This window comes from Magnolia sinica, chromosome 2, assembly GCF_029962835.1.
Source record: "Magnolia sinica isolate HGM2019 chromosome 2, MsV1, whole genome shotgun sequence".
NCBI lineage: Eukaryota > Viridiplantae > Streptophyta > Magnoliopsida > Magnoliales > Magnoliaceae > Magnolia > Magnolia sinica.
This window is the reverse complement of record NC_080574.1, coordinates 7,948,269-7,971,413: the sequence shown is the minus strand read 5'-3', so window position 1 is coordinate 7,971,413 and position 23,145 is coordinate 7,948,269. Positions and strand designations below refer to the sequence as shown.

Sequence of the window (23,145 nt, the reverse complement as noted above, 5' to 3'; positions counted from 1 at the left end):
ACCAGGACTGGTCGTGGAGGCTGCTGTTGAGGGTCAAATATTGCATATTAGACCCAGTTATTGCTTGGACTTATGAACATGTTACCGTTTAATAGCCCATTTTAATCATGTTTCTGTTGCAAGGTGAATTTACGAGCTGGGATTGGATCGGGGTGCTAAATGCATGGATTTGGCGCTTCAGAATCACCATGGCAAGGGACGGACGCCAGGGATCCACGAAAATCGAGAAACTGAAGCTCAAGCAGCCTGAAAGTCAGCCAGAATGCAAGATTATGAGGTTCCCACCATTCGTTCAGCTCAAAACTTCATACATGGCCAAGGGCCTACAAATTAACCGTACATGTCGAATTTCAACCCTCAAATCCCTCCGGAAGTGGCCCAACGGACAGATCAGCCCCTAAAATCGTGATTTGGGGCCCGCCTGATATCTGGATATACTTAAATTTCATTATCGACGCCTTAAAGTGGATGAGGAAAAGGATGGACGGAATGGATCTCTCACAAAAATCTCGGTGGACCCCACTCAAGAGAGTGCATGTGCACAATGTGCACGCACTCGCCGTGCACCACAGTTGTCCCAATCGGTCAGCGTTACGCTGACCGATATCTTCTCAAAATTTCAAAAAAAAAAAAAAAGCTCCAGCATCTTCACACTACAGCTGCGGTTTTGGCCAGTGGGCCCCACTAGACGCCCGGAGTGATGATCAGAGCCGTCCATTCGTTCCAAGGGTTAGTCAAAACCGACGCCTAGGTTTCCTTTCTCCTTCATGCAAGCATACGGGTGAAGATCTTAACCGCACGCAAGATGAACGGTAGCTCAGAAGATCGTATGGGCCACACCGATTCTAGTTCAAAAATAGTCCTTTTCGAATGATTTTTCGAGTGCATTCCAATGAATGGATCGGATTGTCCTAAACACCTTGATCATAGGCCCACCGATCATCAAAACAGAGTTCCAAAAGCTCTGTTTCGCAACGGAGCTTGCGAAAAATTATGTTGGGCCACCATCTGAATTGATCAGGACGATCCAAGCCATCCATTCGTTCCAGAAGGTCGAACCGACCGTACAAAAAGAGTTCCTCCAAACCCATGCACACACACTTAGAAGAGTTTTGGTCAAACGCAGTTGGACAGCTGAAGCCCAGATTTAGTGGGACGCATCATCAGAAATTTTAAAAAAAAACTCCATGTCTGACTGAAATGAAGCGAAAGAGCTGATGGACGGTATGGATTTATTCTCTGATGTCGATCAGGTGCTCCACCAAGCATCAGCGCAAGAGCCCTGTTTGTAGCCTGCGCGCGCCCGACGAAAAAACGGCCGCTGTTGGCTGATTGTGTGATTCTGATAAGCTTCGGTCCAGTAATCCAGACCGTTCATCTAAAAGCTACATAAAAACTGTCCATAGGGACGATTTCTTTTTACAAAAACTGGGCCCAATGTAAATCAGATGCATTGTTTTTTCTTCCCTACTGCGTAAACCTTCTGCATGGAGTGCGGAACCTCACGACTGATCTTCTTCAGCTTCCGCAGCCTAATTCTTTTACGACTCCATAGCAGTTCCGGGAAGAGCTTTTTGTCTTTAAAAGGGAGCTTGGCTGAAATGTGAAAGGGGGAGAAAAGAGAAACAGAGAAGATCTGGGAGCTTGGTTGGAAGGACGAAAGCTTGAAGCTGGAACGAAAGAGAAAGAGAAGTTTCTTCTCTTAACTTTAAGCTTTTTGCTGTGTTTTTTTTCTTCTTTTTCTTTTGTTTGTTTATTTTAGCCCCTTTCATGTGTGGCTAAACCTCTTAGCTAGGGCTAAGAGGTGAAGCTTGTAGCGTGATGGGAGAACTTGATACATGTACCTTTTGTTTAGATTGAAGAGATCTTTGGTTTAATTTATATTAAGGGATGTTTGTAGTTTTTTTAATGGTCTATTGTGACTGAAATTACAATGGGTCTGAGATAGCTTTGATCATGTTCCTTTCCCTTTTGATGTTATGACGTCAGGAAGCCCTGTTGTTCACCATCGTCTCCTGGGCATGGTAGGATGATGGTACCCTTCCTAACCTTCATAGCATATTGATTGGTTGGTAATTAGTTTAATCCTGTTGTTTGCTTTGTCTCCTGGGCATGGTTAGATGATGGAATCCATTCTAATTCATATACCTTTCATCTCTTGAAAACCAGATCAAGTAAATTCAGTTTAGATTCAATAATTCTTGATACAGGCAAAAGATCTCCCTGATCCCTATAAGTGGATCCTCTGAATCCCTAGTTTCCTTCCTCTGAATTCCTTAAGTTTTACAATAATCTCTCACCATTATTCATCAATTTACATTGGATTTGGATTGCACCTTAGGCTAGTTCTATATCTAGTTAGTTTCAGATCACGTACAGGTTTCAATCCCTGTGGATTCGACCTCGGTCTTACCGAGTTTATTACTACATCACAACCCTATACTTGGGGAGTGAATAGCTGCAGGACTGGTCGAGCACTGTTCACATGACTAGTCGAGCACTGTTCACAGAGCTCGCTAAATTTTGAGTTGAGAGACCTAGGATTGGTCGAGCACTGTTCACTCGATCGGTCGAGCAGGCTGCAGGACTGGTCGAGCAGTGCGGGGATTCCATTGTTTGTGGCATCCGAACCGCACCTCATCTCCTTTGACCTGAGGAGGAAAACCCCATAGCTTTTACCTTGATTCAAAACTATGGTGAGCTATAAAAAAATGAAACAGTTTCCTCTTTTGATTTGCCTCTCTTTTTGTTCATGGTCTACTAAAATTTTAAATCAGAATAAAAGTTGGTGTAACAACTCTAAATTTTGGTGCATTAAAAAAATTAAAATAAATATTTAAGATTTTATTTTTAAATAAAAAATAAAAACAAGTCAATAGTTGAGTTGGTAGAGACATTCTTAATTAAGAAAGAAGTTTTAATACAGGGGTTTCTGTTTAATAGAAAAAAAATAGGAAGCCCTATTGAAAAAGGGAGAGGAGATTCTAAAAAGGCTTAATCAGGTAAGTTTTAACCCTTATATCTTTTTAATTTTTTATTATGTTGTTAATTTCTTTTTGATCTATACAATGGATGGTGTAGATCATCTACATGATCATTATATAGTGTGTAGAGATAATTTTAACAAAGTGATGCTTTATGATTTTAGATCTGTTCAGTAATTTTAGGAATAGATTTAATTAGTGTAATTTGATTGTGTTAAGATAGATCTAAATGGATCATTTGATCCTAAGCACTAAAAGATAATAATGCCTTAAATTTCAAATTGATCTAATCATCCAATGGGTCACCACGATCAAGTAATTTTCGATCAATTTTATAATATTAAAAAGAAAATAAAAGATAGAAATATAAACTAGAAATTTTAATTATTTAATTATTTTGGATTTAGCTACCTAGGATGTTAATCAAAGGCAGGCCCCACCACGTAATAAAAATAGATGAATAATAATATCGTTGATATAATTGATATGACATTAGAATTCAAACTAACCTATTTACCTCGCAGAGTCTATACTATCAGACTCAGGTGAGTAACCCAACTTGTCCCATAATTCATTAAAATTAAAATAAATCATTTGTGATTGTTTGATTAATTAATATACTGATTTGAGTATTTTATTTTGAAAATTGTATGCTAAATTTATATGTGAATATTCTGATCAATACAACTATATCAAATATGAAAAATATGCATTTACATATCATCCATCATTCATTGCATTTGTATAATGAATGGTCGATCCTAAGGACCTTCCTAGAAGAAATGCCGATCCTGGTAGAGCGTTACCAGATGCGGGCTATATCCAAGCTTACCAAAAGGTGGAAGTTTACCCAAAGGGTGGATGCGGGTTGATGACCTCCAACTCAAGCAGATGGACGATCATCTCATCTTATGCATTCATACACCATTTGCATCCATATGATCATTGTACAGACATTTTTATGTTATTTTAATTGTTATGATTATGAACCATACTGGGTTATTTCACTAAGCCTGACCAGCTTACCTTTTTATTTATGGAAAAACCGTACGAGGGGCCATTAGCAGATGATGTGGTGCAAGAACCGGAAGGATTTACCACACCTAAATACGACCCATGTGAAACGTGGTCATACTTATTTGAAAATGAAGTGACGGTATTAGACTATTTCTGATTATGTGATTTATTTACCAAAATAGTTTGATTAATGTATAATACATATTTGTATTGATTTTAAGATTTTAAGAAATTGTTTATATTTATCTAATTAAAATAATATTAGTCTGAAATAAACATATTTGTAGTATGATAGTATAATAAATGAATGATTTTTAATATTTATATTATCATAAGAATTATCAAGATTTATATATGTCTGGTAGATTAGTGCTAAGTGTTACGTATGTGTGATTGGAATTGGGGTGGAACGTAGACTGAATGTAATTATCACCTCTGATTAAACTGATTAAGGAATTAAGTTAGTACACTTTGTATACGAGTTACGAACTGAAACTCGGGTTTGAGGGTGCACACTCTGTACTTGAATTTCGAGAAATGACAGTTGGGCCATTAGGTTTTATGGGGTGCTACATCATTAAGTTTTGCCTCTCTTTTTCCATGGCACAGGTGAGCATTCCTCTCTCTCTCTCTCTCTCTCTCTCTCTCTCTCTCAAAACATACTTTGGATTGCATCTTATATGATTATCTTAATTAACCATTAATATTCTAGATTATATATTAGAGAGCCATCCTAAGAAAGATTTGTTGAAAGTATGATTCTATATGAGGATAAATTTGAAATATTAAAAAGTAGATTTTAATAACTCATGTAAAATCTGTTATTAAAAGATAAGTTCTTCTACTAAGCATGTTTGTAAGACTATAGCTTCTATAAGATAATAACAGGAGCATAAATAGTTGAGATAATCACCTAAAATGTAACCACAGTGAAAAGTAATCCCGCACCGCACTATCGTATAAGACCTCTCAGCCTGTGGCATAGTAACACCCTTCAATCTCTTTAACTCCCTTCTTCTCGCCACATGCGTTGCCTTGCACCATACCCCCCATGACATGTATGTATGATGCATGTGGAAGTACGGCCATTAGCATGTAAAGCTTTCCATTAGTGAATAATCATAGGCACATGAGATGGATGATATTAGGTGGGCCAACAGAGAATGAGACAGCCAAAGATGGACAACCCAACAAATTAGGTGACTTATATCAATACTCCCATAAAAATTGGGACATCCCTTTCTGATGTTGCTACTCATACCCATCATTTCCATATCGTTGCCACCAACTACATATTACCCGATCCACCATACCATCCCCATGCAATGCATGGACCGGAGGTCTGTACATCACCCTTTGATACTTTGGTTTCTACAAGTGGGACCCATGGTTCAATAATCCAAACGTTCTGTATTATGGGACCCACTGCTGATGGCTCATCCAGAAGAAATCTCCAAAATAAAAAAATCCCAACACTTCAATAGATGCCCAACGAAGACACGGTCAAGATGGAAAATACAGCACGGTCCACAATTTCCAACAATAAGGATATATATATTTATTTATATATTCTATGGCTGAGATCTTAAATTTTGGGTATTTTTTTATGCATGGGCCATCCATGATGAAAAGATCAGATCAGCAGTTTGGATCAGTGAAAAATGGGCCCCACTTGTACAAACCGGAGACCAAAACACATGGCTTTGTGTTTGAGCATCGTTGGTACATTATCTAGTGATTGACATGCATATGCCATGACATATGAAACTTTGAGTATCAAAAAATGAGGTAAGATTAGGTAGGGATTTGTTCCTCTTTTTCCTATTGGGAAGATCAAACCTACTAACATCATGTTTTCTACATTAGTTTGACAAGCATGACCCACTTGACTTTAATGCAGTTTTCCCACTGTAATCTTATTTGGGTTTTACTTAAAGGACCCAATTCTCCAATCAGACCATTTAAATCATGCCACGTGTCGGATCTTACGACATGCCTGATACAGGTTTTCTAAGCCCATGCACAAATCTACACTTTGTAGACTATTGAGAGCACATCCAACACATCCATCAGGAGGGCCTCACCGTGTAGATGAACTGGCCTTACAACTCATCAGGTGGGCCATGTTTGTAGAGAATGAGCATCCTAGAAAAACTTGCCGATGGTCCACATTCAATGATCACGCGTGCCCCACTTCATGATCCAATGGCCCTGATTTTCGGATCAAGTGATCGACACAGTGGGCCACGTGATCGACAGCTCGAATATGTCAGCAACGTGGACCAGTTGCCATGAGTGGGGCTAAAAAAAAGAGTCAAACTCCACTTGTATGGTCGGATGAGCTTAATGGGACTTTTAACTTGTGGTGGACAGTCAATATCGCTTGTTAGAAAAGTAAATTCACCTGCCCATTAGAAAAATGTGATACAGTTTTTCATTTCCTCCTTTCTTTTTGGCCATGTACAGAAACTTGGTTGTCCTCGAATGGGAGTTATTTGATGCGCTGGCAGCATAGGATGCATGATATGCAGGCACTTAAAAGTTATACATGTAGCTCAAATTAAATCTTCTAAATTGTGTATCCCACTGTCATTAAGGCACTGTTCAATAAGTCACTGTTCATGAACAATCTCAACCTCTGATTCATATATACTTGTTTGGTGAGATTAGACCACTGGACATCTTTCATATTTAAATGTCTAATAAATGTCCACCAATTTAATATTTAGATACTAAGCATAAATTTTAGTTCATGAAACATCTTGACACATCTAAATTAGGATCATAATTTGAATAGCCTAATTGGAATTACTTTTGTGCTAAGAATATAATTTCTAAGCAATTGTATATCATCCTTCAAACTTTGGCAAAGTTTGAAAGTGTTTGTGTGTGGGAGTAGTTTATATATATATATATATATATATATATACACGCCCAGGCACACACCCCACACACTCATGCCGTAGTGGGTTTTCACCACCTATGGATACTCAAACCCTTGACCGGGTGTTGAAACTCTCGAGAATCTACCACCCGAGCAAGAGTAAGGCCAAGAGAAACCGCGCTCAAAACCATTCAGTGGTTGGTATTCCAGCCTTATTCTTTCTCATATTGTGGCCTACTTTAAACCTTTTGGATTAGCAACATGAATGGCAAAACAAATGTTAGGAGCGCAAGTCTAGCAGTCATTATGGTGGGTCACAAACTTTTTATTGGAAAGTAATGTAAGATGTGTCACGGATGTATTCTTAGCATGATTGAGCCAAAAGAATTTTAAATTTGAGTGAAAGTAGTCTGATAAAACTGGACCCAATCCTATGTACAGCATGATGTAATTGGGACTTAAGTGTATCTAATTCATAGAGATTTATTCTAAATATGGAGAAATTATCATTTAAAGTGTCAACATAACTATAATTTTTTATTCAAGCACTATCATGAAACACACGACCTATCAATTTTTATGTAATGATGCATCTGGGGTAAGTAAGCCGTAGACGTATGTTTCACGAGAAACGCTTGTCTTGAAAGTCCAAATCAAAATTTTAGGAGAAAAAATTTACTACTACAATAATTTTCATTTTTTTCTTATGTTCATAGTCGTATAGTTCAAGGGTTTTCAATTTTGTTAAAAATTTGCTTATAATGATGTTTGGAATGCCCAATTAAATTTTATTTGATATTTCTATTTTTAGTAAATTTAACCTTATATATATATATATTGATCATTTTAAATTAAGATTTGAGTTTTTCATATGAATGAGATAATCGACAAATGTTAAATCATTATTCGATAAAAATATTTAAATTTTCTATCCTTTTTATATCTTGTAGACTCAAAAATCTAACTTATAAATTTAAGGCTTTTACAACTTGAGGAAGACTCGGAGCGGTCTTCTTCTTTATCATTTCATGCTCTTCCATACTATGGCTTCCTAAACAATTCTCGAAAATATAAGTTATGTAAATGGAGGAGATGTTATTATTGCCTAACTAGCATGAAAACCTTTAAATGATGAAGTTGCCTCTAGCTGTAAACATGAGATGTTCATTTATTTTTTATGCTATTAATTTGCATAGGTAAATCTGTCCGGAACTACTAGCCCTATCGATACATCTCATAGAGTCCGGCTCCAGTATTTGCGGGGATTTCTTGTTTGTCTGTATTGTTATTGGGTCACATCATCACTATTTTCATTTAATGCAGTAGTCAATAATAACGTCGCCTAACAAAAATTCAAGCAAACATGCCCCAATCACAGTGCAAGCAAACAGGAAATCCTTGACACAAACAGGAAATCCGAATTCCTGGTTTATTGTCAGACAATTTTCTTTGGACGAGAAGATTACTTGAATGAGTTGATTATTTTATTATCAGACAATTTTCTTTGGGCGAGAAGATTATTTATATTAAAAGTGTGAATAATGAAATTACATGCTCCAAGTCGTAATAAATATTTCCGTGAATGCCTATCAATGCGGATCGTTGGACGTCACAAGTTTGACAAGAACGCCAAGGTCAACCCTTTAACTGCACGGCCACCCTTTTCCTGTCTCAACCTCTCCTTGTTTTTTCCTCTTTGGAGGAGGAACTTTATATTACACGGCCTTTCGTTGTCCACTATACTCAGTTTTTCATTTCTGACAAGTTTGACCCATGGTTCAGTAATCCAGACCGTTGATCTATTACCATACACTATCAATAGACCACATACAAAATATCACCCAGGTTGGAAGATCAAAGCACCAATCCTGATACTTCACTCATTTAAAATGGACTGTTAATGTCTCTTCTTAATTGTCGAAAGGTTAATATCTTCCTATTGATAGAAAGTGGTCCATAGTCCATTCACGGCTGGACGCAACAGTCTAACGGTATGGATTACTGAAACATGGGCCATGGACTGATCAAAGGCTAGAATGAGTATCATATAAGTCCTTGGAGGAATGTGTTGGCATGCCTATCAGCGAGGCTCGAGTGTGATCCTGTGTCCGGAAGGGATGTTTTGCGTCCAAGAACTGACACGTGGTGTATCCCTATCCGTCTATGCCCTTGATTGTACATCCCACCATACATATGATTCTAGCCATCATTTTTTTTTTCCGGCTGAATGTTGGCCATCAACCATTTCCATCTTTACCGTCCACTTAATAGTCACTACTTGTATGGCTAGGCAAGTCTGGTCTGTTCCAATTTCAGCCAAGGCCATACATGGACGGTCTAGATACCATCATCGCTACCCTTCTTACTCAGGATCGATCGTGGCCGTTCAGATCGCCCTTCTTTATTCAATATTGATGCAATGTTTTACTAGTTCACCCAGCTGGTGGAGCCTACATGACATTTCCGGCTGCTGAGACCTGTGGACCGTAGACTAGTTGCAGGGCCTACCGATTACCGTTGAAAATTAAACACTTACAATGATTGTTAGTTGGCAGCTATTGCCTAGACCTCATGTTGTTTATGTTTAGAAATGGGAAAGCAAATGACTTGCAGATGTCCACGTGAAATGCACGAATGCATCCACCTAAGCAAATATATAAAATGGAAATTAAAAATGTACATTTATAATTTATACTATAAATACAATTATATATTCATTAATCTTCTTATTAAAGATACATAGACTTATCAATGAGTCTCCATTCAGTTTGACTCGGTATTTGATTATTAGAAATTAAAAATAAGAATAGAGATAGGTATTTACAGCAGTTAAAATAAGTAAAATAAAATACAAAAACCAGTATATGATCCACTGGCTATATTCATATCTCCTTGTCATAGAGGTCAAGTTTCGAGTCGATCCAACGGTTTCAAAGCTATGCTGGTAATTGGCTGATACTGGGCCAACCAAAAGTAAAATTTTAAACAGGGTCAGCCACACCAACTCAATTTCAGGGCCTTTTTTTTAATTAATTAATTAATTTATTTATTTATTTATTTTTATTTAATTTTTTTCAAAAAAACAGGGTGTGTATATATATATATATATATATATATATATATATATATATATATATATATATATCAAAAGCCAACGTCAGGTTTACCTGTTGAAGGGCCTAATTGTGCGTCCCACTTGTTAGAGTTTGTACTGGTGAAGCAACGGCCGTTGTGGATTTCAATTTGTACAGGTGGGGCCCATTCAATGATTCAAATCAGTATTTAATGGATCCCATCCATGTACCAAAAATATCCCACTCAATAGGTGGACAACGAAGAAATAGTTAGACCTTTTTTTCTTTTTTAGAAATAGTTAGACCTATCAATGGTTCCATTCAATCAATTAAAAGGCAAACTATCCTATATCCAAGATACTCAAATCTGGACAAATTTTAGAAATATCATCATTGGCTACAAGGCCCATCAAACTAACCGTTTGGATCTCTTAACCATGGGTCCCATTAGTACAAACCATGGTCTTTAAAACACAGTTCAGACTCCCAGCGAAGCCATGTGATGTGCCAGAACGCAGTGTGGAGGACAAGTTGTGGTTGAGAAAAGATTTAAAATAAAAGATTAATTTATTTTTTAATAAAAATCATATCTCAGTCATGACCTTAAAATATTTGATTGATTCTTTAATCAAGTGTATAAAAAATGTCAGAAAATTTTGTATATATCATCAACTAATTAAAATATAATGTGTATTAGTGAAATTATAGAATAAATATAAGTGTACCTCCATAAATTATTCCTATTTTAAAAATATGAATATTAATAAATGTCTATGATGCACGTTTCTCCATTTGCCAAAAAAAAAAAAAAAAAAAGGACAGCTTGCTATCTGCCTTCACTTCTTGCATGTGAGGCCTATTGTTTAATGATCTAGATCATTGATCTCATGGCCCATTATAGATATATCGTGCCGAAAAAACTTCCAACTGGACTTTTTTTTTTTTTTCAAAGGAAACCTTCATTCATTGTTGGAAAATATACAAGTATCTAGACATTCGGGCTTTCCCAGGGAAAGGACATGGGAGAAGCCTATCATGGCCAACAAGAAAGAAGGAAAAGGATATGCAAAAGGAAAAAAAAAAAAAAAAGGAAAAAACCAAACGAAAGAGCGAAGAACCCCAGAGATGATTTCAAAATCTCTCCGTGGAAGGAATCTGCCTGGCCCCAACTGGACTGTCCTCACCTTTGCTTCATCACTATTGTCATTGAAGCCTTATTCTAACTAATTGAGGTCAGCTATATGAATCTCGTTCAACCATCCACTCTATCAAGGATCATATCCTCAATTAAATCATTGATCATCTACCTCTACAATGTCCTTCCCGGCCTTTCTCACACTATGAAGTAAACCCCATGTATAAATGAAGGAGAAAATACGCAGATAATCCACTTCGCACCTATAAAAGGACCTAATATTGGATGGTTATAATGTTTCAATATAAGAGGTTCTTGGCCATGGTCCATCCACAGCATAACATCAGCGGTATAAATCGGCCAACAATGGCCTTCGGTTGCAGTACTCAAAAATCAGAATATGGGAAAAATCCTTCTCCCGTATTCTGATTTTTCCCATGTCTCGTTGTCAGCACTGTTGCATAAAATGCGGTTTTTGATGACGTGGCCCAATTAGATTGCAATAAGCAGGGATTTTTCTACTTGTGGCGAGGATCCCGATCCCATAGGAAAACGTGTATGCATACCGATGAAGATAACACACAACGTAGTTGTACGTTCGACTAGTCAGTGGTATGTCATACAAAAACTATGGTCGCCCCGACACACCAACTAGTTGGACATATAACTAATTGTGTGTGAGAGTATTTCTCATATACAACATACACAAAAAGAGACACGCGCAAGTACGCTAGCGTGTTTGTTTTTGTGTGTGTACGTGTCTTTGTCTGTGTGAGAGAGAGAGAGAGAGAGAAAGAGAGAGAGAGAGAGAGAGAGAGAGAGAGAGTAAAGGTATGTATATATGTATATATGAGATGCATTGAACATTCATCAAAGGGGATCTATGCATAGTAGTGGTAATGCACACTAAAGAGGGGGTGAAAAAGGGGTGGTGGTGCAGCTCCAACACTCACCATCTCAAATCAAGCAATCTCATGGATAAAAGGTTCTTCAAGAAAGAGCTCAGGCCAAAAGGAAGGAGGAGCACCTCCACCATAGCTAGAAGTGCTACATGCATCCCCTGCATTGCTGATTGAGTTGTCTGTTACAAGGGTTGTAGGGGGAGTTGGAAGAAATGAGGATTTCGGTGTGTTGTCTTCTTGGCTAAACATGGAATAGCTGGAACCTTGGTTCACTTCACTGCCCAAAGGTGGCTGAAAATTGCATTGGAATTGAAAGTCTTGCAATGGGGTGAATGGGATTTGGTCATTGACTGTATGGGATTGAGAGAGTCCAAGAGAAAACGGGGTGTTCCCATTCTCGAATTGGCAGGATGGGTTCAAGAACATGGTCTCTTTGGGTGATGGCATTGAATTGAATAGATTGATGCTCTCCATATCTGTATAACTGCTTGGGTTGTTAGAAGAGGAGCACCCATTCATTGAGGATGACTGAAGAAGGTACTGTATGTATTGAACTTTAGCCACTTGAAGAGCTTCTTGTAGCCTGACTGCTTGTTCTTCCCATGGCTGCTGATCCATCACCTCTCTTAGGTTGGCCAGAGCAATTAGATGAGGCAAGCTGGCAAAGAGATCCGTCCGCGGCCGGTGGGTCATCGGATCAAAACCCATCTGGAGCAGCTTCTTCTTAAGATGGGTGTTCCAAAAGTTCTTAATTTCATTGTCAGTACGACCGGGGAGATGCGTCGCAATTGCAGACCACCTTGATAGGAAAACAAACAAAAGAATAAATACACCAAAAAAAAAAAAAAATCACATATTAAATGTAAAAAATAAAATTAAAAATAAATAAATAATAATAACATAATTTTTAGCTATCAAAGAGATGGTGAAACATGAAGATTAAGTGAATTACTTGTTTCCAAGGATCGAATGGAGATTGAGAATGGTGTCTTCTTCTTCCGGCGAGAATTTTCCCCTCTTGATATCCGGCCTCAGGTAATTTGTCCATCTCAGCCTACAGCTCTTCCCACATCTATTAAGACCTGTACAAAGAAAGACTATACTATCAGTTACATACACACTCTTTTTTTCTTTCTTAAAAATAAAAAATAGAAAGAAACGTGGGCACACACCACCTGAAATGCATAACTTGGAAGAACCTCATCTACATATATGCATACGTATATAGAGTGTAGAGAGAGAGAGAGAGAGAGAGAGAGAGAGAGAGATCTTCCCATACACAAGCAACAAAAGAACCTCATCTACATATATACATACATATATAGAGTGTAGAGAGAGAGAGAGAGAGAGTGAGAGAGAGAGAGAGAGAGAGAGAGAGAGAGAGAGAGAGATCTTCCCAAACACAAGCAACAAAACAACCTCATTTACATATATACATGCATACGTACGTACATAAAGTATAGAGAGAGATTCCCATACACAAGCAACAAACCAACCTCAATTACATGTATACACGCGTATGTAGAGAGAGAGAAATGCACAGATGTCATCTACCTGCGAGCTTAGGTAGAGCTCTCCAACTGCCATGGCCATGCTTATGAATGTATTCAACGAGCTTTTGATCTTCTTCCGGTGTCCATGGCCCTTTCTTCAGCCCATTCTCATCACAACAAGGTGATCTTCCCATTCTCTTTTCTGATTTCCAATCTCACTCCTCGCCTTCCTACACTAACTCCCTTCTTATATTTTTATACCCTCTTGGCTGCTGCTCTTCTTCTTCTTTTTTTATTCTTTCTTGAAAACGACTGATGCACCTTCTCTTCTCCCTTCATTTCCAATAATACCCTTTTCTCTTCAAAACAACAATCACTCACCTGCTTCATATGTGTACGTGTGCGTTTGTTGAATTGACATGTAAGTAAATAGCCCAATCGTCGGTGGGGCCCATCAATTCCTTGTATTTCCCTTGCTTTGAAATTTCTCCCATAAACTATCTAACAATATATAGATTGAATGCTCATCTTGGCTTAATCTGACTGTTAGGACCGTCCAACCTGGGAAAGTTTTGAAAGAGTGGACAGTCCAGATCTATCAAGGTAAGGCCCACATATTTGGGACCTTTCATCTCAACTCATAATTATAACATTGAGTTAGATATGAAGAAAATAAAAACAACGTATGGATTAGATTAGAAAACTAAATAGCTACAGGTGCATGCATGATAACTTGTCATGCCGACACATCTATTCTGTCAACGTAACACTCGTGTAGGAAATCCATACCATTCAAGCAGTATGACCCACCACGAAGATTACCCAACACAAAAATCAGAGCCAATCCGCTCATCATGTGGACTACACCGTTAAAATCAAAGGACAACCGTGGTCTAACCCACCCAACGAATATATCAGCTTGATTTTCAAGATATGTGATTATCATAGTGGGGCCTACCATTTTCATTGTAAGGATGTCCTACACAATCATCATGAAGCAGGAAAGATGGACAGTGTGACAAGTTCGAAAATATCCTCCACATTGCTAATATCGCTTATAATTGCAGGGAGGGAGGGGTAAATAAGTAATTATCCCTAAACAGTCTAACCAGTCATAAGGCCTTGATTTAAACAATCCTCAAGCTAATTGACCACGTCAGCATACCTATGCGCGTGTCACACGATGCCTCTGATGAGGGAGAAAAAACTATTCCATTCACGCAACAGTACTCACATTCGTCACCCTTGAAATTTCCACGTTAACGTTGGATTGCATGGCCATCAGCCACTTACGTATTCGACCCAATGCTACACGAATGGTGCGCACTACGCACTCCCGACCACCATAGAAGCATTCCCCGAGTTGAAATCTATGCTAGGGTTGTGAGCACCATTTGAGAAAGACGTAAATGCCATTTTTTTTAATCTTTTATATATGTGTGTGTGTGTGTGGGAAATGGTACGAGAAGGTCGACCTCATGGGAACTTCCCCTGAGGTCGAACTTCCCATGAGGTCGAGCTGTGTGGGCCCAAAAATCAGCGGGAACTCAGGTGGGCCGTACCATCTAAAACCAAATGAATACATTCCTAAATCATATAAAAGCATTTTGTGGGCCCACCTGAGTTTTGGATGCGGCTGAAACTTAGTCTGACTATTTATCCAAGTGGAACACGTACAGTGGATGGGCTGGATTTATAAACCACAGCTCGGTGGGCCTAATAAATGATCATAAAAGTTTTAATGGGCAGGTAATCTCTCTCAACTGTTGTGTGTGGTGTGGCCCACCTAATTCATGGATTGAAGTGATTGTTAAGCCCGTGGCCACCATGGAATGGTTCATCTAACTGATAGGGCAGAGGTTCGTCACACATCATGGTAGGCCCACACAGCTCGACCTCATGGAAGTTCCCATGAGGTGGACCTCATAGTACCATTTCCATGTGCGTGTGTAGTAAAAATATGTAAATTCATGTTTTTACACCCTTCCTGTTGATAAGAAGTGGGGATTTTGGACCATCCCATTTATCAGCTGGGCCACATGTACGTACTGAGAAAAGGACAGACAGGATTCTACATTGAGTGCACATGTGCTACTAACAAATGAATTGGTGGGACCCATGGATGGAAGATTAGGAAGACAAGTAATCTCTCCTACAATCATTATTACTTATATGGTAATTCGACGGATTCGTTGTTGAGTTGAGCCCTGACTCACCTGAGTCAGGGGTGCACCCGCCCAACTCAGGTGGGCGATTTTGGTACCATATACGACTCGACTCAGATGAGGTGGTGGAATGGACCTCCTGCGAGCATTTAAACCATGACTCAAATCCAATTGTAGTCAGATGCAGTGCCTCATTATGTTACTCATGTCCGAATCTAATAAGACCCGGATCGGCCAGCCAGTCACTCTGGTGCAACCGTCTGAGTCGACTCAGGCTCGAATCAAACCCTCACCCCGAACGTCACTCGTCTCGGGCAGTTTCACCCTTGACTCAGGAGAGTCAAGACTCAAACTGAGAACGAATCCAACTCACCGAGTCATATAACATCCGGTGTAAATTCAGTCGGTGGCTGAAGATGGAGGGCGTGGAAATAACATTCCTCGGGTAATAATAAAGTAGTTGAAGGTGGCGGTAACAAAGATCTTGCTTGGATATCCGCTTGTGTAACCAGTCTCTTTCCACGTGGGTGTGACCGGTTTCCCACCCTCACCAACTCCTTCCCTCATAGGCCCAGCCGCCTCAGGCGTTCACGACGATGTTTTCTGCAACAACTGATACTCGGCCCTTGCACCTTCATACAACGGTTCAGATTTTTCAACTGGGGCCCACTTGTTATATGGCCCCAATTATAAACGTTCCACTGCCAGATGAAAAAAATCCTGGACCTTTCAATATATATGTGGCCAATAAAGAAATCATCAAAAACAAAAAACAAATTAAATATTGAATTCCCATCCAAGCAATAAAAGAACAGGTATTCTACGGCTAGGATCTTCAAATCTAGGAAATTTGCCGATGCATGGACCATCCACGTCGGGACCCACTTGTCCAATCTGAAACCCAAACATAGCTCATAATCTCTCGGCCCAATCATTGTTTAATAATTAGTTCAGGACCTATGTTATGTGTGACACTTTAAAAAAATGGCTTTTTTGGAACGTTCGCTGGAATTTTAAATGAAAATTTGCATTTTTTTATGAGAAGATCTCAAGTCCAACTAGTTAGATATATTTTATAGTACATCTGGCAAACAACTTCCAACCTATCATGTAAGTGAAATATCCAAACCGTCCAATTGGTTAACACAATCATGAGAATTATCTTATACTTAAATCAGTATGATCAACATGTAAAGTGGGCCACACAGTAAAGCACAATGACAGCCACTGATAAATAACCAAGTATAAGACTTTCCATCAAATGAATGAACGGAGATGATATTTGCACAAAGTAATCTTCATTGTGGGGCCAAACTATTGGACGGGTTAACTGTTGCCAGCACGTTTATGTAGGAAATTATCTGGGGGATGGACTGTAACTTGCCGTCCAACTGGTTGGACTTCAGACCTTTTTTAATTATTACATGGGGAGTACTTAAATTCAATGATAAAATTTCTCGTGGGAAACGCCACTGAGTTAGTGAGACGTGGTCAGAGCGGCAGTCATGTGTGGTATCAATCACCTGACAGCTCCCATTGGCTCAGAAGGTCTTACATTGTCAAGTTAGGGCTATTAATGGTTAACCACCGTTTTGAAAAAGAGGATGACCCAATTCTCCCCGTATGTAACATTCACCCAAGACCACCAGAGCATGTAAATGTGAAAAATGGCTTGTTTGGTTTCTAAATTTTCTATAAAATACCAATTAAATAAGTTATCATCTTCATCATAGAAATTATTATAACCTACAAATCAAGAGTCGAATACCATTATAAAAGAAAATTATAAAATAAATTCTAATCATTATAATTTTAAATTACAAAATTATTATTTTTATCGGAATTTCTAGATGATACAAGAAATGTTGCAAAACAATCATTACATCAAATGTAAGTGATGTTATTACTCAATCACAAGAGTCAATGATCATTAAATGTTTACAGCCATTAACCTTTGTAATTGAAAAGCTAAAGAAAGTGCTTGTTTGTTACTATTTACTACAATAAATGCAGGAAAAAAAATATAATAATTACACTTTTTTTAAAAAAATTACATGCATTTATGGTAAAGTTTGACCAAGGGCCTATTTGCTCCAATTTTCAAATTTTGGTGGCCCATGATCCAAGTATCATATCAACTTGATAATACTAACTGCATTGACCAATTTTCTATGAATCATCCATTGGATAGCAAGAATTATTCCAGTGGGACCTACCAACTGTTGGGTGACCACGGAAGCACACAGAGATTAATCAAGCAAAGTATTACAATCGCACAATCAAGCTCAATCACAAAGACACCAAATTTAACATGGAAAAACTTTTACAGGAAAAAAAAAATTACGGCTCAAAGTGATAGATATCATTATGAAATTAGAAATTACAAGAGATGGAGAGAATACCCAATTCGAACAAGCCTCGAAATCTCTCCTTACAAGACCTTGAAAAACCATAGGAACGAATGATAAAGCTCTTAGATGTGAACCCTAATCCCAATTATACTATATTTATAACCTCTGGGAGAATCACAATCGAAATAGGAAGGAAATCCCACAAAATTTCTGCATTTATGCAATTCTATATAACTTTGCATGATTATTCGATGACACTTCGATGGCATCGAACTAAACACTAAAACATTCCAACGATAAATCATAAATTTTTTGAATTTTTTCGATGGTACTTTGATAAAACTTTGATGGCATCAAACAAGACACCAAAGTATCCAACAACCAATATGAGAAATTTCAAATTTTTGCGATGGCATCGAGCAATACTTCAATGGCATCAAAGTCTGCTCAATGGCATCGAACTGTCATCAACACATGTTGATTTACAAAGTTAAGACATCAATCAATACCAACCACACTAACATCATGTTAGTGTATTTTGACTGAGTATTTTCATTTCCCATCCAAACTCATGCCAAAAGTAATTATTACTCATTCTCTGTAATTGTTGCAGTAAATAGTAAGACAAACAGGCCATTAAAACAGACGGAGGAGAGTTTAATTTCCAAAGGCACCAATGGTGGTGAACAATCACAATTGGATTAGCAATTTGGAGTCTAGCTATTACCATCTTTTACATCCACAATTGGATTAGCCATTTGGAGTCTAGCCATTATTTTTAAAATGGTGGTGAACGATCACGAAAGTCTGTCCCAATCATGGGTGCTATTAAAATGTAAAGAGAAAAATACTAACCAACTATCCACATTCAATGTACATATGTGGCCATCAGATGAACGGTCCACCTGATTTCCCAGGCCATTTATATGTTATGATCGTAGATAGAGACATGTACTGTCTGCTTGTATTTATCTACTGTCCTAACACTATACTGTGGAGGGCCATCTAATGAAAATCTTGGATCATGAACATGGATATCGGCTTTGGTCGGACGGGAACGTACGTTTGCCGGAGAGATGATATATACATGGGCGGATGTGACCCTTTTGACCATTGGGCTGGTTAGAGGTGAAGTTGGTGCAGCCAACGCCCTAAGTCTCCACCACCCTTCTATGCTTAGGACATTCATCTTTATTTTTTCCTTTTTCTTTTTCCTTTTTTTAATCTTTTCATAGCTGACGTGCTTTCTTTAACCAAACGCTCCCTCACATGGTAATATCTCATGGATTTTATTAGAGCTTTCAGCTGAGATATTATGGAATGCGTCAATGGCATTCGTTGGTGTCTAATTGTCTTCTTCCATCTTGTCCTTAAATGGTGAAGCAATTCGTTTCAAAATTATTGCATTGCTAAACAAGTAAAGAGCTCCTTCTACTAGAAATTGCTTAAATATATATTCCTGTATATCCTTGTATTTTTCAAATTCTCATAATATTTTGTAGTATTAGTACACACACATACAAGTACATATAAATATTAGTTTTCAAAAAATAAATAAATCTACCTTCCATGATGCGTACATGAAAAATGATCGATGATAAATGCCTTCCATGATGTGTACATGAAAAACGATCGATGATAAATGCCGTCGACACTGCCATAAGTTACGGTAAGTTTGAGTTTTATGGAGCCCATCATGATGCATGCATGACATTCATAGGCACCAATACATGAGCCATCTGGTGCAGAGTTTAAAAATTAGGCTTATCGAAAACTAAGTTGGGCCAAAGCACAGGAAACAGTTGTGTGGGGATGTCCATTGTATATTTTTTGTTAGGGGCCGCCGTATTTTTTATGTGACATCCAACCTATTCATCAGGTGCACCCACTTAGATGAAGGGACATTCCAAGAATCTGGCCATTTCAAAACTCAGGTGGACACAATATCACTGTGTTGTTCGATGTGTGATTTTCCATTCTTCCCTCTAGTGTGTGATACCTGAGTCTTGGATTTAGCTGATTTCCCAGGCATCATATTTTCATAATGGGGTGCATTTGATACATGGGTTGGATTTCTTATACACATCACTATGGGCCCCACACTCAGTTGGTTATACCCTGCATTCGAATGCACATGACTAGATATAGATAACTCATTACTGCTGTCCTCTTGCCCTTTTTTAAAAAATTAAGATTATCCATATGTCATGACACAGAAATTCATACCATCCCCCCAGCTCAAAAGAGTTTCTCTTGCCTCTGTAGCAACTGCAGATCACTGGCGGAGTTGCCCAGTGGGGCCCACATGTTGGGTTGGTCTTGTAATCAGAACAGTCCATGTCCTGGTTTATGTTAACATTAAATAAAAATCCCACTAGCCATTAACCCATAACCATGTTTCAATGATGATCATGACTGTTTATTAATGAAGTTGAATATGGGAAATTAAAATTCATTTTTTACGTTTTAAAATTCGTGTGGACGTAGAGATGGTCAGCCCACGTAGGTGCATGGGAAGGTTTCCATACAATTAGTACGTTGGAGGTCTTTCATGGAGTATTTAAGCCATCCTAGAATTCCTTCATTAATTGAGAGTATACAAAAGCTTACTTTTGTAAGCTGCACTTCGCGTGTGTATTGCAAATATTTTACTTTTGGACGAATTCAGCTTTCATGTTTATCTACTCTTGGCCATCTTTTTTCCAGCTAATGTATCATAATGAGACAAAATCTGATCCATTGAAATGGTCGGCTTCATCACAAAGATCACATAAAGTAAAAAACCGGGTTGGATTCACTCATTAAGAGGGCCAATTAGAAATCGATGTATCACCGGATATCTAAACTAACGTATGGTTTTTTTTGCCTAGGTGATAACCGTATTGGACGGATTTCACGCCGCGTTAGACTCTTGATTATTGCCGACGTTTTTCATGGCTCACATGTACTGAACATGTGAAAGCTGGCGAGAAAAAAAAAGTTTCCATGCGCTCGAATGACCTTAGCACTAGTCGTGCAATCTGTCTGTAGCTTCGGTCCCACCTTCGGTTCACGGAAGCGGATTGCGTCCGACCTCCGCTCGTAGAGGTATTGGTCCGATCAGCGCTCATCTAGGTCCCACCTTAACGTATCTATATATCCACGCCGTCTATTCATTTTCACGGATCATTTTAATGCACGACACTAAACATGAGGCAGATACAACTCTCAAATAGACCACAAAAATAGTGAGCTTGGTTGCATTAACGCACAAAGAACTAAATGCAAGTTGCATTAAATGCGAGAGTCTTATTTGGTGTGTTACACTTAAGCGTTGGATCTGCATAATTTTTGGGTTCATGACTTAAACTGATATCAGAAAATAGATGGACAGCGTGATATACAGATACATCACGGTAGGAGCCAAATGATTGCTGGTCGGACGGCCTATCGTCCGAGCGGAGGTCGGACGCAATCTTTCGTCGGTTCACCCAACTGCAGCGCAACGCGTCGTCTCTATCCATGCATCGTACGTACACTAACATCGCTGCGCACTGTACGAAAACCAGCTGTATAATATCGATGGCAGCTTTGTAGTTTTACTTAAGACCAGTGCCATTTTGTCTATAGTGCAACCATTATCTTATATCCCAAGATTTCCCTCCGTCTGTAGTTTGCTTCCAGCTGCGTGTCACCAAGTTGAAATTTGTCGTTTCTTTGCCTTAAATTTCTACAGATATTACTTGTCACAATTTAATATATACCAGAAAATGGATGGTCCAGATCCTGAGATCAATCATCATGTGGGCCTTAGTGGACCGCGAAACACGCTGATCATTGAGTCGCGACAGAGGCAACAGGAATTGATAAAGTGTCACGTCACCTGGCTGCACTGAGTCAATAAAAATGACCAGAAAAGGGTTAAAATAGAGATTTCTTTGAGTACTGCTGCATGCACTCCCCACACCCAACGCTTAACACGTGCCAAACTGACACATGTGAATGGGATCAGTGCCAGTCGCCAGGTGGGCCCAACATATTCCACTCGAAAAGACCACCAGTACCCTTCATCAAGTGGTCCCGCAGTACAGATGGTTATATCCTTTTCTAACCATCTACTATTTCATAAATGAGTGGCCCATCCGATGAATCAACCAATCTACTCGTTGATAAAGGGAAAATGAAGGGTGGGTTTAAGCAGATGAACGGTACGGATCTCGCATAAGAATTCCATGTTGGCACACGTAGGCATCTTTGTGTGGTGAGTGGGCCACTGCGAGTTGCACTTCTTTGGGTTTTCCTGTTACTTTCAGAACCGTTTTTTTCACCACAACAAACTTACCTCATTTGCTGTCGGCACACGTTTTATGGACTAAGGACACAAGAGAAACCCAAATTCACAGCTCCCACAAGAAAGGTCGCATTTTTTTCTACCAGTGACGTGGACATTTGAAGCTTGCTTCCTCCAACAAGCCTCCTTGTCGGGTGGACCACACCATAAAATGAAATTTTAATCCTTGGATTTTAGATACCTGATGTCACGCATCTCATGGTACACTTTTACCGAGAAATGCTTAGGGCATCTGACAGATCCAAAAGATTTGATCGTGTTCACATACTTTCGAACCTGGCATAGATGATCCGAGCCATTCATCATGCGGGGCCCACTGTTAAAAATCTCTTGCAAAAAAATTAGGCTGGTTTGATCATCAAGTGGACCACACGCGTGATTAATAGAACAAGAGATATAATCTAGCAGCACACTTGCCAACCTGGTGCAGATAATCTAGGCCATTCATCAGGTGGGGCCCACTGGTAACATGCTCTTGTACAAAAATCAGGCTGGTTGGCTGATCAGGCGGAATACACGTGCGATCGATATCAACAACAGGTCAACTTTTTCTAGCTGTTCGTTTTTCTCTGCGATGTCTGGCCCTTTTGATGAGCGTCCTAGATTGACTCTTGGGCCAGGGCGTGTTAGGAGAAACCCACTTGATGGATGGCCTAGATAGAGCACACATGCGTGTGGTTTTCAATCTATCCTCACGTGAATCGCCTACAGAACTTCCATGCTTTTTTTAGTGTCTGCCATGCAACCGATTTACGCAGACGTGGGTCCACCTGGTTTACGTAACTCACGAACAAACCTTCCCACCATATG

General features: G+C 38.9%; 1 protein-coding gene across 1 annotated transcript; it reads right to left on the bottom strand.

Moving 5' to 3' along the window:
- Nucleotides 1–11,922: 11,922 nt before the first annotated feature.
- LOC131233621 (transcription factor MYB93-like) lies at nucleotides 11,923–13,710 on the bottom strand. Its single transcript, XM_058230405.1, has 3 exons — nucleotides 13,551–13,710; nucleotides 12,949–13,078; nucleotides 11,923–12,795 (listed from the first exon to the last, which is right to left on the bottom strand). The coding sequence occupies exons 1-3, from the start codon at nucleotides 13,681–13,683 to the stop codon at nucleotides 12,057–12,059; spliced, it is 1,002 nt and encodes a 333-aa protein (XP_058086388.1). The 5' UTR covers nucleotides 13,684–13,710; the 3' UTR covers nucleotides 11,923–12,056.
- Between the last annotated feature and the right edge of the window lie 9,435 nt (nucleotides 13,711–23,145).